Source organism: Triturus cristatus, chromosome 1_1, assembly GCF_964204655.1.
Source record: "Triturus cristatus chromosome 1_1, aTriCri1.1, whole genome shotgun sequence".
Lineage (NCBI taxonomy): Eukaryota > Metazoa > Chordata > Amphibia > Caudata > Salamandridae > Triturus > Triturus cristatus.
This window is the reverse complement of record NC_140579.1, coordinates 63,024,130-63,040,320: the sequence shown is the minus strand read 5'-3', so window position 1 is coordinate 63,040,320 and position 16,191 is coordinate 63,024,130. Positions and strand designations below refer to the sequence as shown.

At 50.5% G+C, this 16,191-nt stretch overlaps 1 protein-coding gene across 2 annotated transcripts in view; it reads right to left on the bottom strand.

The window, feature by feature from the left end:
• LOC146869412 (solute carrier family 12 member 6-like) overlaps window positions 1–16,191 on the bottom strand; it is an 815,412-nt gene that overhangs the window by 98,857 nt on the left and 700,364 nt on the right. For both annotated transcript variants that reach the window (XM_085599784.1, XM_085599788.1), the window contains exon 22: window positions 2,450–2,637. In XM_085599784.1, the coding sequence (XP_085455910.1) occupies window positions 2,450–2,637 (188 nt within the window). The remainder of the gene's footprint in view (window positions 1–2,449; window positions 2,638–16,191) is intronic.

Here is a 16,191-nt window from a genome sequence, read left to right as displayed (position 1 = left end):
TTTCTGGTGTGTGGGGAGCTATGTTAAAAAGGCATGGTCACTCAGAGCTGGCCTATGGCACCTACCAACTTACTGGCATGGTTTTCACCATGCCTTCTTCTTGGCTGGGTCTAAACTGAGGTGGCATGGTGAGGAAAAGAACGATGGATTTAACCCAGATCTATTGACTGGGAGAGAATGTTTGATTTGCTCTGCATTCCGTCCATCATCTGTGTGTTTTTGCTTTCTCACCCTAATTGCGCCGGCTATGCCCAAATGAGGGTCCCAGGCTCACTGTGCCACTCGATTCAAGCTAGCCTGGCTGATGAGGGGTGATGCCCTGAAACCGGTCCCAGGATGCTTGTTTCCGGTCAAGGGAGGACCTGGTTTGGCAGTTCGGTCAGGACTGTTCCCATGAGGCACAGGGTCAAGACTGATTTGCATATGGCTGGGTCTAAACTGGGTGGCATGGTGAGGAAAAGAACAATGGATGTAACCCAGATCTCTTGACTGGGGAAGAATGTTTGATTTGCTCTGCATTCCATCCATCATCTGAGTGTATTTTTCCTTCTTTCAGGGCTACACTGAAAGGCAGCAAAGGCTCTGAAGTTGCACGGCCAGGCTGCAAGATTTCTGTAAACAAATTGTTTTCAGTTTCCACTTGGCAACTGTAGTTCCAACACCTCTACAAACCACCACCACAAAGGTGGTGATTTCCACTGTGAGGGACCCAATAGGGAGTCCATCAGTGACTCGGGTAAGGTATCCTGGCCACTAGCAATCTGGTGGTCTAAAAACAGACCAGCTTCGTACAGCCTCCTCATCATGTGGAACATTCTGAAGGTCTTAAATTGCATCAGAGTTTGAACTGAACAAGGCCTCAAGATGCTTGGAATATTGGTGCCTTGTCAGAGGCACAGCCAAAGAATCTTCCAACAATAATAGGCTGTACTTTAATAATCTTATAATGAGACATTGGCTGAAATTTAGCTGAACTCTGCTCTGGATCGGAGACTGGCATTTGGGTCAGAAGAAGAGTACCATAGCCAGGGCGGGTGCCAAACCTTCTGGAATGAACATGGCCTTCGGCAAAAGAGTAGAGGCATGGCCGTGGAACTGGCATGGGCTGGGTAGAGACCTAACATTGCCAGTCTGCACCGAGGAAGGCACTGTCGGAGTCCTGGGGCTCCAGGGGGACCTGGAATCATTTGAAAAAGCTGCAGCATTGCCTTCTTGAAGGTGTTTGCCTCCTGCAGACTGAAACTTGGCCCAGGAAATTTGAAGCGCATCAGCTCCAGCTCTGGAATAAGGTTGGATCTGCATGAAAGGTGCAGAGTATGCCCTTTTGCTTGACGACTGCGCAATCTCTTCATAAAGGGCAGTGAGCAGGGAGTAGCCTCTTGTGTACACTTCTTGTGCTCGCACTTAAGATTTGTCCTTTCACTTCGTAATGGTCTTACCCAAAAAAGGAGAAAGAGATTTGGACTTAGAGCAGGAACGGGTTTACGATTTGGAGCGTGACCGACTTCGTTTCCAGTGCTCGAAGACATACAACTTTGCCTCCCACTCCCTGATGAAATTTGGATGAATCAGGAAGCATTTGCTGCATGACTTTGAATCATGTGTGGATCTGAGAAACCATAGATAGACATCATGCAAGTCCGTAACGAACATGTGCTTCATTCAGCCGGTAGTCTATACAAGAGATCTATCCCTAATACATTGTCACTAAAAAACGTTTTGGAAGTTGGAGAAGAACCAACAAAAGTTTGAGTGTAGCTTTGGATACATGTCATATGCTGTTCAAAAAAGGAACTGATGTCAGCGCACAGGGGTGGCGCCATTAAACATCTCTGCGCTGTCCATTTTGAGGCAAGAAGGTGCATAGGAGCACCTGCTGTAGACTTTCTGGGTCCAGTCTGGCGCCTGGGGGTATTCAAATAGTGAGGAATATGTAGTTAGAAGTATCCATCAAAAACATACCTCTTTATACTCCTGACATTCCATTGCTATTCTCACACATCCCCTTTCTTTCTGTGCTCCCACCACCAAACTGCTATACCCACACCTTTCCTTGTGATATATCGACCATGTCCTTCTACTGTGCCCACAAACTCTCCTGCAACACACAAAATCACCTTCATGCTAAATGAAAATCTTCATTCCTTTGCCAGCCCATACTTCTTTGCTGTGTCAACACCTTCATTGTGTTATGCACATCTTTTCTTCATTATATGCTCACTTCTCCCTGACTCTATCTATACTCCCATCCAATACTGGATGTAATCACAAGCCCATTTACAATCCTGATACTCACATTCAAAGCCCACACCTTCTACCTGTTTTCCAAACATCACCTTCCTACTATGTTCACTGTGTCACTACCATTTACAATTCTGGTGAGTCTATACTCTCCTCTTCCGTGTCAATAAACAAAAATGGCTTCCAATTTGCACGCACGCGCACTCACGGTCGTATGTTAAGTAGGTCCTGGAAGCCTTCCAGTGTCTTTGCCCGGCTTTGTGCTCGTGCAGCCAGGTACTTTTCCTTAGTCCAGGTCATGTGTACTTTTTCTTGGGTAGTTTCTGTCTCATCTTCCTCATCTGAGCCGATGCTCGTCAAGCGCAGCATTGAATTTCTGTCCTTTACCAGCTGAGCCTGAATATTTAAAAAAAAAAAAAAAAAGAACTTCAGGTATCATGAATATCATTTCCTGTGATGGCCGTCATTACTCATAGTTGAGAACCTTTAAGGGTCTCATTCTGGAAAACTTGACATTTGACAATATCGCATATATTTGAATGCAAAGACTAGTTGAAGTGGCCCACTGCAAAGCTGTGAATGATGCATTCAGCATTCATCACTTAGACGGCAGAGGTTTGAATCTGGTCCCTTAAGGAAGCAGATGCTTCACGGTCTCAGAACATACAGTGAGGTCAGGCCGTTCATTTTTCCAGTCTGTGAAGCAGATATTTCTTATGTGTATGCTAGATTTCACGATTTTTCAGGTGATGTCTGCTGATTTATTCAATATTAACTATCGAATTCACTCTTCTACGGCGACAAGAACTCTACTGTTGCATTCCCCTCCTCCCTAGGTGCAGTCTCTGCCCCACTCTTTTTACAGCCATAATGTGGTCTCCTCTTAATTATCTTTCCGTGGTGAGAACAAATCTTGCAAGGACAGCACAGCAGTTTTTGCGGCCCTCCAGACTCTCACACCACTGAAGTGAGTGACATACGTCAAGTGAAGCCTAAATTACAAAGTAGGCCTTTTGGAGTAGATAAAACAACTGTGTACCTCAAGGTTTTACTTCGGTGAGGGGCTAAGGAAGGACACCCTGAAATGATCCCTCAAACAAACGGTGGAAAAGTGGTCAATTCTGCTTCTGGACATCTCTAATTGTTTGGTGTCAAGTTATGTGACATTTAGAACACAACCAGCAACCTGTTCAATAAGGTAATACTTTTCACCTTTGGAGACTTGTTTATCAAGGGCCTGAATATTCAGATATCCTTGATCATCAGGATCTGTCTCCATCAAGAGCTGCCTCGACATCCAGACCATGTATGAGACAATGCGCAGAAAAGGAATAAAGGAGAACAGTGGCTCTTCGTCATTTCAGCACGATGAGCTGCACGCAAGGGTCTCAGATGCCCAGCCCACCGCCCCCTCAGAACGATGACATACCTGCACATCAGAATAAGGTAGCTTACCAAAACAACTCCCCATGGAGGCTAGCATACAAAAATGTCATCCTAGTGCAGTGTATCCAATTCCTTAATAAACAAAATCCAATTGCCTCCAATACAGCTGTCCAGCATTGTTCCATTTCAAGGATTAAATAGTTGGATTATTCCCTGTTAAGCATGGTAACAACCCGGGGACAGGAATATCACACTGAAGCTACTCTGGATTTGTACCTCGCTTTTTCCAGACTTAAACCCCTAACTTTCCATGCAGAGTGGATCCGAAAACATGTAAACTAAAGTGGTGACCTTTAAACGTGGCTGGCCTGGAGGAGGGAGGGAAGTCTTCTAGAATACAACTTAATTCTTACAAAGAGTGCAAGAGAATACCATAGGATTCCACATAAACAATCATAAATCAAGAGAGAGGACTTAGAAGTTTCTAAATCAGTCAGTAATCAGAGAAAGTTTATTTTAGAAACTTGAGTCCATAAAACAAAACAATCATTAATATACAGTTTTTCAGAATAGTTATGGTCAGGTAATAATCTCTTCAAAGCCTATTCCACTGCATCATAAAATCCCTTTGAAAAAGAATAAAAAACATTTTCGTAGCACACCAAGAAGTAACATTGAATTCTTTTGTAAAATAGCAACCAGTGGCATTCAAACAATTTCTTCTGGTCTACAATTTAAGACCATTAGCTTTCCTTATAAGCTCTACCATGAATAAGAACTTGCTTACAGCAAAAACAGTATAAATGGATGTGTCACCCTTCAAGACTCTCAATGCCTCCAAATACCTACGAATGCCATTGATACTTGCACACCGGACATATCATGTCCATCTAGTCTTTGTATATGCTGGACAGAAAAATAGCAAAAAATAGCTCTGTTTATTAACAGAGAACACATAGTACGTTCAGACAAGTTGGCAGTGCCCCTGTAAGGGCTCCATACTGCTGCGAATGACCCCAATTCAAGAGCATCATAGCTACATTTCAGGTATAAAGATTTTACTAATTGTTGCAGCAAGAGAAAGAGAAAGGTTTCATAAGAGACGATCCTTACTAAGCAAGAATTGGTTTGTCAGCCTACCAAGGGTGGAACAACAAGAGACTGGTTTGAATATACTCCCTATAGCGTATTTTTAGCTGGAGCTTGGAAGTAGCCACAAGCAAGGCAGATTCCGACCAGAATTGTCTAAGGTCCAATCTTTCAGACCAATGGCGGGCATGTTTGAACCACGGGAAGGTGAGGCCCTTACCAAGGGCTAACAATTCCTCAACTGACCTCCGATACGGGCTCAACTACTCAGTGGTTCAAAGCCTCACACAATATATGAGAGGCCCAAGTCTAGCTATCTCTCCCACCCTTTTTAGGTCGACATCATAAAACATTGGTATTAGAGGAGCGCTTGTGGGGGGCGTGGCTTGGGCGCCGATGGCGATGGTCGCCTGAGAGCTCGGCTCCGGGACTGAGCCCGTGATTATCCTGTAAATCGGCGGCTACGGGGCACCCCGACCCCCATGTTTTGGCGACCGGCCCAACGGAGACCTGCCGGGGCCCCCAGCGTGATCGGCACGAGCGGTGACCCGGTGCAAATCGCAGTTAGGGGAACTGCGGAGTGTGACCCAACATGGCGCCCGGACTTCTTTGTCCCCGTGGCCGGATCCGATAGACTGGAGGATCGTCGCTGACGACGGGGCGCCCCCTGCTCGGTGGTCTCCCGGTGGGGATTGAAACTGGACATCAGTCAGAGTGGTCTCTGCTACTGGGGATTGCACTTGGATGAACGGATGCCCACACCATAGCGGAGCCCACGTTGGGACAACTGGAGATCCCGACGGTGGCCCCACTCCCTGCATCGTACTTGGCTACTTTCTCCTGGCTGACCCACTCCCATGGGAGGCGCAACCCTTTGGAACCGCGAGTCGTCCGGTAGAGCTGGTGACACTCGGTCGGCCGTGTGGGCCTGCCCGGCCCGGCGACGATTGTCCCCGCCTCCTCCACGGTGCCCCCGGACGGCAAGGTGGTGGCACGGGCCGCGGCTGGGACGATCCAACGGGCCTTGGAGACGGAGATCTCCGGCATTTGACTTGAGGCCTAGCACCCGAGGGAGTCGTAGCCGGTGCCGACACTTGGGGACGCCTGCCCCGGGACCCGGGCGGAGAACGGCCGGCGACATGGGGAAGCCTAGAGGTGCCAAGGGGACTGCCCAGGTCGTCTCGGACTTGGAGACCCAGGACAAGGAGGAACGCGGAGGTCCAGAGGAGGCCGGTGGTGCACCTCTGCAGCAGCAATTCGACCGTGTTTTGGAGGCGATAGCGACCACGCGCTCGGCCCTCCAGCAGGACATTGCCCAGGTGGCGACGAGCCTGGGTCTCCTTAGAGCGGACCACGGCAAACTGTCGGACCGGGTCAAGGAAGTGGAGGGCTCGGTGAAAACCTTGGAGCCGGCGCAGCGCACCCTGGCCGCGGAAATGAAGGAGGCTTTATCCCGGATCACGGTCCTCGAGCAGAGAGCGGAGGATGCAGAAGGCCGCAACAGGAGGAACAACATTCGTGTGGTTGGCCTGCCGGAAAAGGTCGAGGATGGCGACATGGTGGCGTATCTGGAGGCCTGGCTCCGAGACACGGTGGCCCCGGAGGGTTTGTCCTCCTTTTACACTCTGGAGCGTGCCCATAGAGTCCCGGCGAGGCCGCCGCAGCAGGGCCGTGCCCCGCGGCCGGTGGTGGCGCGGTTGCTGCACTTCAGGGATAGGGACCTAATCCTCAATGCCGCCAGACACAATGGACCATTCAAAGTGGCGAATAGTCAGGTGAACATCTTTCCGGATTACACCTATGCAACCCAACGCAGACGGTTTTCCTTCCTGGCGGTCAAGCGCGAGCTCCGGAGTGAGGGTATCCAGTACTCGCTCTTCTACCCGGCGAGACTCCGCGTAATTGTCGATGACAAAACCCAGTTCTTCGACACCCCAGAGGACGCTTGTCACTGGCTCGAACTCTATAGAGCGGGGAAAGGTGGATCCGGCTCTTCGCCTAGACGGATGGCAGAGCCGGGACAGAGGCGGAGATCCAGGAGGACTAGAGGTCGCGGAGGCCGATCGGGGGGTCCCTCAACTGTGGAGACATCGACGGAGCGGAGGGGAGTGCTGGAGGTGCTGACGGCGCTGTCTGGGTCACGGGACGATGCCACGGCGGAGGAGGGGATCCCGGATGATGAGAGGGGCTCAACGGACTCCGAGGGATCTGTACCGGACAGTGGCCATACGCCGGAGATCACACCACAATCGGTGGAGGACATACTGGATGGACAGGGGTAACTGGGTGTTCTTCTTCAGTTTGGGTGGGGGCCCGGCGGGGGGATGGCAGGGGACGGTAAGAGTGGTTGTCTACCGGGGTAGGATGGGCGGGGTGCCCTGGACTGGCCCCCAGGGGGTCTTTTCGTGACACTGTTGTGGGCTTGCTTTAGTCCTGGTGGCCTGGGCGTCGAGGGCCCATTGCCTCCGTCCGGCCCGCACCTGGCCCTTAAGGCCTTCCTGTGGTGGCGACTGCAGGATTAGTAAGGTGTAGTGGGTTGGTGGGGAGTGTGGTTTGGATGGGAACTAGATGGTGCTATTTGGGTCCTGTTCTGGGGAGGGTGGAGGGGAGTTAATTAATATTTGGGTTGTTCAGTTTTGTTTGGGGACAATGGCCGCCATCAGTGCTATGAGGATTGATGTCCTTTTATGGTTGGGACCCAGCTGGGGAGACTTTGCGAGACTGATATGGGACAATGGCTGAGAGTGCCAATCTGAAATGTGTTACTTGGAACGTACGGGGGCTTCATACAATGTCCAGGCGTCACAAGGTCCACGCTTATTTAGTGCGTAGGGGGATACAAATGGCGCTGCTGCAGGAAACCCATCTGAACAAGGCGGAAGGGGCGGCGCTACAGCGTAGATGGAGGGGGCAGGTCTTTTGCACCTCGTACTCCGCGTATGCCAGAGGGGCGCTGATCTGGGTTAGAGCTGGGGTCCCCTTCCAGGTCACGAACTCAGTGATAGATCCAGAGGGGCGCTATGTGGCCATTTCGGGGACTTTGGGAGGGAGAGACCTAAACGTTTGCTGTGTGTATGCTCCTAATGTCGACCAGACTGCCTTCCTTTCCAGGTTATCGGGCTCGCTGGCCCACTGCCTCTCCGGGCCCATCCTGCTGGGTGGCGATTTCAATTCCGTAGTGGATGTAGACAATGACCGCTCGCACCCACCCCTCCCTGATTCTCCGGTTCGTCGTTTGGCTAGGGACCGTCGGGACTGGCAGACTCACTGGGGCCTAACGGACATTTGGAGGGCGCAACACCCCACAACTAGGGACTACTCCTACTTCTCGAGCCTCCATGAATTGCACGTTCGATTGGACGGCTTTCTTGGTTCGCCCGAATTGGTTTCGGCGGCGGTCCGGTCTGAATATTTGACCAGAACCATTTCTGATCATAACCCCCTCCTGTTGGACCTTCGCTGGTTTCCTGGGGTGCCGGCGGTGCCCACCTGGAAATTACGTCCCGAGACCCTTGAGGACAGTGTCTTCAAGGCGGACCTGGGTGACACGATCTCGGAGTACTTTGCGTCCAACGGTGGCACCGCGAGCACGAGAGCGCTAGAGTGGGACGCTTTTAAGGTGGTGGTGAGAGGGTACTGCATATCTAAACAGGTCGGTGTGCGGCGAGTTATCCTCGCGGACCTGGAGACAGCGGATCGGAAACTCCGCGAGCTGGAATTACGCCGCCCAGGGCACCCGGACTTACAGGCGCGCACGGCGGAGGCGAGGGAGGCGGTGGCAGCAGAGGTCGAACGGCTCCGCTGTTTTGACTATAAAGCCTATACGGTTCGGTCCATCGCGGAGGGGGATAGGTCGGGCGCGCTGTTAGCGTGGCTGGCCAACCCTGCGCGGCAGACTTCACTGACGACGTCCATGCGTAGGGCAGACGGAACCCAGGTGTATACTCAGCCTGCGATTTTGAGCTGCTACCGGCAATACTATGAGCGCTTGTACCGCAGTCGCTCTGTCCGAGACCCTGCCCTGCTAGATAATTATTTGCGGCCCCTAGAGATTCCAGCGATGGAGCAGGAGGTGGCTAAAACCTTGGGGGCCGACATAGAACTGGGAGAGATCCGTAGCGCCATTAAAAAGATGGCGAGAAATAAGACCCCGGGCCTGGACGGGCTTCCTGTAGAGTTCTATGCGGCTTATGCCGATCTCCTAGCCCCTAGGTTGTTGGTGGTATATAGAGAGGCGAGGAGGCTGGGGCGCCTTCCAGGCTCGATGTGTGAGGCATTGGTGGTCCCGCTCCTCAAGCCCGGCAGGGACTCATCCGATCCGGGCTCCTACCGTCCCTTATCGATGCTGACGGTGGATTATAAAATACTTAGCAGCATCTTGGCCACGAGGCTGCTTGGGCACATGAGTTCTTTAGTGCATGAGGACCAGGCTGGCTTTATCCCCAGGCGTAACACGACCATGAACATTCGCAGGTTGTGCCGCTTGCTTGGGGAACCGCTTGTGGACGCCCCATGCCCGGTTGTCCTATCAGTAGACTTAGAGAAGGCCTTTGATAGCCTGGAATGGGACTACCTCTGCACTGTGTTGCGGAGGTTCGGCCTCGGAGAGGGTTTCGTCAGCTGGACCAGGGTGCTGTACGCCTCGGCGTCAGCCAGGGTTCGGGCGGGACCGCTGATTTCCTCACGATACCCGGTGGAACGGGGCACGAGGCAGGGCTGCTCGCTCTCCCCACTGCTCTTTGCGCTGGCGGTGGAGCCTCTTGCGTTGCATCTCCGGTCGGGAGCCCATTACGCGGGCCTGTGGACCCTGTCGGGCCCGCACTACGTCTCCCTATACGCAGACGACCTGTTGCTCTTCCTGGAAGATCCGCTTGCTGCCCTACGTGGAGCTGCGACGGCGCTCACGGAGTTTGGGGAGGTCTCGGGCCTTCGAGTGAATTGGACTAAGACATGTCTTTTCCCGATTCGCAGGGGCACCCCTACACCTGCCTTGAGTAGGGAGATTAGATGGGAACCCGACTGCTTCAAATATCTAGGGGTGTATGTCTACCACGAACCTTCTGGCCTCCTTGATGGGAACATTGCCCGGGGCATCCGGGCACTGCGAGGCAGTATGGGCTTTTGGGCCACGCTGCCGCTCTCGGTGGCAGGGCGGATCGCTCTGCTTAAAATGGTGGCGCTCCCCCGGCTGTTATATTATTTCCGGACACTACCGATCTGGATCCCACCGACCACGTTTCGACTATTACGGTCCATGATAGTCGGATTCCTCTGGGGCTCGGGCCGCCGGCGGGTGGCCCTCAAGACCCTGATGAGGCCGAAGGAGGAGGGTGGGCTTGCGGCGCCGGATTTCGAAAAATATTACTTAGCGGCGCAGCTCCAGACCTTCACCCAGGAGATCGCTCGGGAGTTCCGGGGCCCCGAGGACAGGAGGGGAACGGGTATGGCCAGGCATGTTCTCTCCTTCATAGTGATGAGGCAACGATTGGCCTTGCAGGACTTGTCCATGGAGGAGCGGACTGTTCGCCTGTGCTGGAACCGGGCTCACGCCCGGGGCCACCAGCGGACACCGTATGCACCCGAAATACCGCTGGGGATGCTAACGGCTTTGCCCCATGGGGGTGATTGGTCGCGGCTGGCGACCTGGGAGGACGCCGGCCTGCAGCTCATCGGTGATCTCTACGAGGACGGGACGCTCTTGCCATTCCAGGAGCTCATTGATCGCTTCGGGATTCCCCGCGGCGACTTTTTGTTGCACTCGGCCCTTGTTCGAGCGATCCAGGCGCACTGGAGGTCCGGGCAGGCAGAACCCCTTTTATCCCCAGTGTGCCAATACGTGATGATGTCCGCGGGCACGGTAAGGGCGGTCACATGCCTTTACGGTAGACTGCTCAAAGAGGGGCTGGCTCCCCTCACCACCCTGAGAAACCGATGGGAGGAGGACATTGGCAAGGAGATCCCAGAGACGACCTGGGCTCAGCTGGTGCGGCGTGCCTGGAAGGGCACACGCCACGCCCGCTTTCAATTAGTCCACTATTATGTGCTCCATAGAGCATATTTGACCCCGGTGAAAATCAGGCGATATTTTGCGGCGGCCTCAGCGGAGTGCCCCAGGTGCCCGGCCCAGGAGGCGGACCTTCTCCACATGCTGTGGGCCTGCCCGGGATTGTCGGTCTATTGGGAGGAAGTGGGGAAGACCCTGGAGGAAACGACGGGGAGATCTCTTTCGTTGGATGCGGCGGTGGGTCTCCTGCATTGGTTCCCTCATACCCCCAAGAATAAAATATCTAGTAAATTCATAGATTTGGGGCTGCTCCTTGCTAAACGGGAGGTGACCAGGAATTGGAAGGCACGGACCGGCCCGACAGGGAGCCGGTGGCACAGCGAATTTTTGAAGTGGGCGGCGGGGGAGAGTACGCTTAGATACCAGCTAGCTTGGAGGCAGCGTAACGAGAAGGCCGAGGAGACAGCGCTGGAGTGGGAGATGCTTGTGCAGGCCCTTAGGGAGTACTGCGCCCCCGGCGATGCCGAACATGAGGTAGCGGCGCGCCCTGAGTCCCGGTAGACGGTTGCACTTCTCAGCTTTATTGTTTTCCCCATGGGTCCCCAAGAAGATCTGGTTGCGGATGATGCCGCGCGCTGATGGCGGTGGGGGGGAGGGTTTTTCTAGGATTGGGGGGTTTTAAGGGTGGGGGGGTGTTTTTGGAGTTATAGGGTTGTTTAGAAAAGCAGATGAAGGACAACGAATCCTCCGGGCCGACCTCGACAACCTCCTGAGCCCCCACGGACTTTCGCCGCCCGACCCCAGGGTTGTGGGCTGAACGGCTGTGTAAGCAACTTCCGGAGGGGATCGGAGAGTTGGGTTTCAACGCTCCGGCTTGAGATGTAATGCTGGCCGATTATGTAAAGATTTACTAATTCCTGCAATAAAAATAATTTAAAAAAAAAAAAAAAAAAATTAGAGGAGCGCTTGTGAGGAGATAGAGCAATGATCGAATTAACTTGTTTTCGCTTGAGGTGAGAAACTCCAGGGTGGCATATCTCCAAATTTCAGGTCCATACAAGGCAGCAGATTGGGCCTTTAGTTTGTATAGCAAGTGCCGATAGTAAGGCTCTCAAAGCTGTTCCCTGAAACCTCCTACAAATCGCAGAGGTTTGATGTTTGAGCACAGCCCTTCTTTGTAATATGTGGAGACCATGATAATCTGCTATCAAGCATTATGTGCAACTATTCAAATTTGAAAAAAAGTCTTAGTTTTAGCATGCTTAAATGTTTTGTGTGGTCTGACTGTCACAAATTTAGTTTTTGAGATAATAATCTCAAGGCCCTTAGATGAGCAAAAAGCATTAAAATTTACTAAAAGCGGTTGTAGGCCCATCAGAGTCTGGGAGATTAAAAAGGTATAGTCAGCAAATAAGAGTATGGGCACCCTGGGCGCGTCGAGTTTAGGTGCAACTATGTTCCCTTGTAGAAGAGCCTCCACTATGTTGTTGACATATAGGGAAAAGAGGGTAGGGGCCAGGATGCACCCTTGCCTCACTCCCCTGCCCCCTGGGAACTTGGGCATAATTGCTCTGGTGGAAGCTAAATATCTGGGCAAGGAGGACCTCCAGGACCCAGAGTTCCTTTAAGGATGCTGGGGACCAATCCAAAGGCAGCTCTGAGGTTGACGAATACAATATAAATATCTGGGCAAGGAGGACCTCCAGGACCCAGAGTTCCTTTAAGGATGCTGGGGACCAATCCAAAGGCAGCTCTGAGGTTGACGAATACAATATAAATATCTGGGCAAGGAGGACCGCCAGGACCCAGAGTTCCTTCAAGGATGCTGGGGACCAATCCAAAGGCAGCTCTGAGGTTGACGAATACAATATAAATATCTGGGCAAGGAGGACCGCCAGGACCCAGAGTTCCTCTAAGGATGCTGGCGACCAATCCAAAGGCAGCTCTGAGGTTGACGAGTACAATATAAATATCTGGGCAAGGAGGACCGCCAGGACCCAGAGTTCCTTCAAGGATGCTGGGGACCAATCCAAAGGCAGCTCTGAGGTTGACGAATACAATATAAATATCTGGGCAAGGAGGACCGCCAGGACCCAGAGTTCCTTCAAGGATGCTGGGGACCAATCCAAAGGCAGCTCTGAGGTTGACGAATACAATATAAATATCTGGGCAAGGAGGACCGCCAGGACCCAGAGTTCCTTTAAGGATGCTGGGGACCAATCCAAAGGCAGCTCTGAGGTTGACGAATACAATATAAATATCTGGGCAAGGAGGACCGCCAGGACCCAGAGTTCCTCTAAGGATGCTGGGGACCAATCCAAAGGCAGCTCTGAGGTTGACGAACACAATATAAATATCTGTCTCTCTGAGTCTAGTATGTTTCCAGAGCATAATCAGCAGCCTTAAGACTTGATCAATAGTACTCATTTTTGGTCTAAACCCTGCTTTGTATAGGGTCAAGATTTCTATACCCTCAATCCAATCGTTAAGTGTATTTGACAGTTGTCTTGCATACACTTTCTGGAGGGCATCTAAGAGGCGAAATGGCCTATAATTAGCCAAGATTCCCTGATTTCCCCCCTTTTACAAATGGGGATAACTTCCGCCCCTCTCCATGAACAAGGGATTGTGGCCCCTGCAATTAGTGCTGGTCAGACAATTGACATAGGGAACCCATACAGACAGATCTTTCGGCAATCTTGCCAACCGTTCCACCAAGAACTGCAGCCTGGTCTGACTTGGGGAATCTCGAGAACAAGGATTAGAATGAGGCAGTGAAGGCACCTTTACGGCTGCTATTGCAGCCCGGCTTAAGCTGATCCAACTTTAATACCTTCACAGAGTATATTTTACACACCATAGACTTTGGCGCATAGATGTGATCGCCTCCCTAACTTGTCTCCGTTGTGGCATCGGGGAAAAGGCACATTTATTTACATAGTGTGGAGCGGATGATGTTGTAATGCTTAGTTTAACAAGTGTTGGACTGTGAACGAGTTTCATAGATTCTGGTGGCTTGTGTGGGTGGGGTTCTCTTTGTCGATCCCAGTGGATCCTACACTTACCCTCATGCATCTCACCCATGATTTGGGTGGTAACAGATATCAATTATCTCCATTGTATTTGGGCTTAACTTTAGCTAAGTGGGTCATAGCGTGGGACCCACAAGTAGAACAGGCTCCCCCTATCCCTGGCAGTATGGAAGAAGGGAATAGACCATTGTAGAGGCTTGGAAATAGCAGTTTATGAGGCATTTGGCTGCTTCCCAGAAACACCGTAAGATATGGCAGAAATACACTGCTCGGAGAAATTAGAGGGGAGTGTAGCTGGTGTAAATCTAGAGTCACTGTCTTCTTGAGACCTGGCATTTGGAGTGACTTCTTTGTGCCTCTTGAGATGGGCAGAATATATTGAGATTTTTGGCCCAAGCTTCTGCATTGCTGGAAAAGGTAACAGAGATATCTAACAGGGCTGCTGTTTTCTTTACATTTAAACACATTTTATTTATTTTGCAATTTATACTAAGAACGGGGCCTATTAGGCCAACAAACAATGAAACAATGATTAATACGCACGCACATATCCACCCACCCCACATCCGGCAATAAAACACAGAAATAATCCACAGAAGACAATCAGTATGCCACATCATCATGAATCGACTAAGACCTGGGACAAACTGGGTCTAAATCTATGCCCCAGTAATCTGCCCATTTCTGCCATATCTTAGGGTGTTTCTGGGAGGCAGCCCCATGCCTTATAAACTGATATTTCCAAGCCTATACAATGGTCGATTCCCTTCTTCCATACTGCCAGGAATGGGGGGGGGGGAGCCTTGTCCCTCCACTCCCGCGCTATGATCCGCTTAGCTACAGTTAGGCCCAAATACAATGGAGATAATTGATATTTGTTACCACCCAAATCACCGGTGAGATGCACAAGTGTAAGTGTAGGATCCACTGGGATCGAGAAACAGAACCCCACCCAGACAGGCCATCACGACACACCAGAATCTATGAAACTCGTTCACAATCCAACATTTGTTAAACTAAGCATTACAACATCATCCGCTCCACACTATATGAATAAATGTGCCTTCCCCCGATGCCACAACGGAGACAAGTTAGGGAGGCGATCACATCTATGCGCCAAAGTCTACGGTGTGTAAAATATACTCTGTGGAGGTATTAAAGTTGGATCAGCCTGAGCCGGGCTGCAAATAGCAACCGTAAAGGTGCCTCCAGCACCTCATTCTAATCCTTGTTCTCAAGATGTCCCACGTTAGACCAGGCTGCTGTTTTTGGTGGTACGGTTGGCAAGATTGCCGAAAGATTTGAGCTCAGTGACTGCAATCTTCTTGAAAGGCTTGTGGTTGGCGCACCTGGAGAATTCTTAAGTATCTCTGTGACTGTTTTGATAGGCTGGAGGCCATCATCCAGGTGGCATCCAAACATAGACTCTACACCATAAGGCAAATCCAGGCTGTGGCACTGTATGTCTGGTTGAAATCGGGTATACCGAAGCGAACCCGCATACTGTTATACAGCAGCCTCTGTTAGCTGTTAAATCAAATAAAAAATTCTTTATTGTTTTGGTTAGTTAAAACCGTAACTATGTTACTTATAAAACGTACAAATAGTTAATATATTGAATAAAACACATAAATATTGACTATTGTATCACTGTTCATGCTTTATCACTTAATATAAAACAAAACTAATTGTTTGTTTTCATTTGAACTGCTCGGATAAATAAATGAGACGCATACAGCCTAATACATAAACCCAGATTGCTTTGGATCCTCTTAATCCACATGGAAAATAATTTGTTTTTCAAAAGGGAACAGATTGATAAAATGCAACAATTCATATTCATTAATAAACAATGAAGTCATAACACCATCTAGTTAGCAGAAGTACTTATCAGGGAGTTCTTACTACTATTGACCCCTACGATTAACAGGATAGTCAAGGTTAACCCTATTATGTTCTTGGCCAACAGCCTGCCTTCACAGTTCAGTTTTGTTTCACAGTCTAACGATGGCAGTTGACCACCCACAAAGATGCATTAGGGTTCATTGCAATTTAAGTTGTATTGCCTTTTTGTGTAATGACAAATGCAATTCAGTTTGAGGTCAGCAGGATTAAGATGTTCTATTATGGCTGCCCTACATGTACACATGTGTACGTATGCCCCTGGCATTAATGCTCTTTTTAAGTAGAGTGACAAGTGACTTTTGTAAAGGATGGACATATACAAATCAGATGTATAAAGTCCTCCTTCTCGAATTCACAATGTCTACATGATGTAGGGCCATTATATTTCCAAGACGGTTAGTCTACCAGTGATATTTGGCCAAACCTATTCTAACGTTCTATAGTTTACTAAGTCTCTGATCTGTGTCACTGCAACTGTGGAAAAAACGTATTAATGAGAGCATTCAACAGGCGAACCAGAGGGGCTTTTCAGCC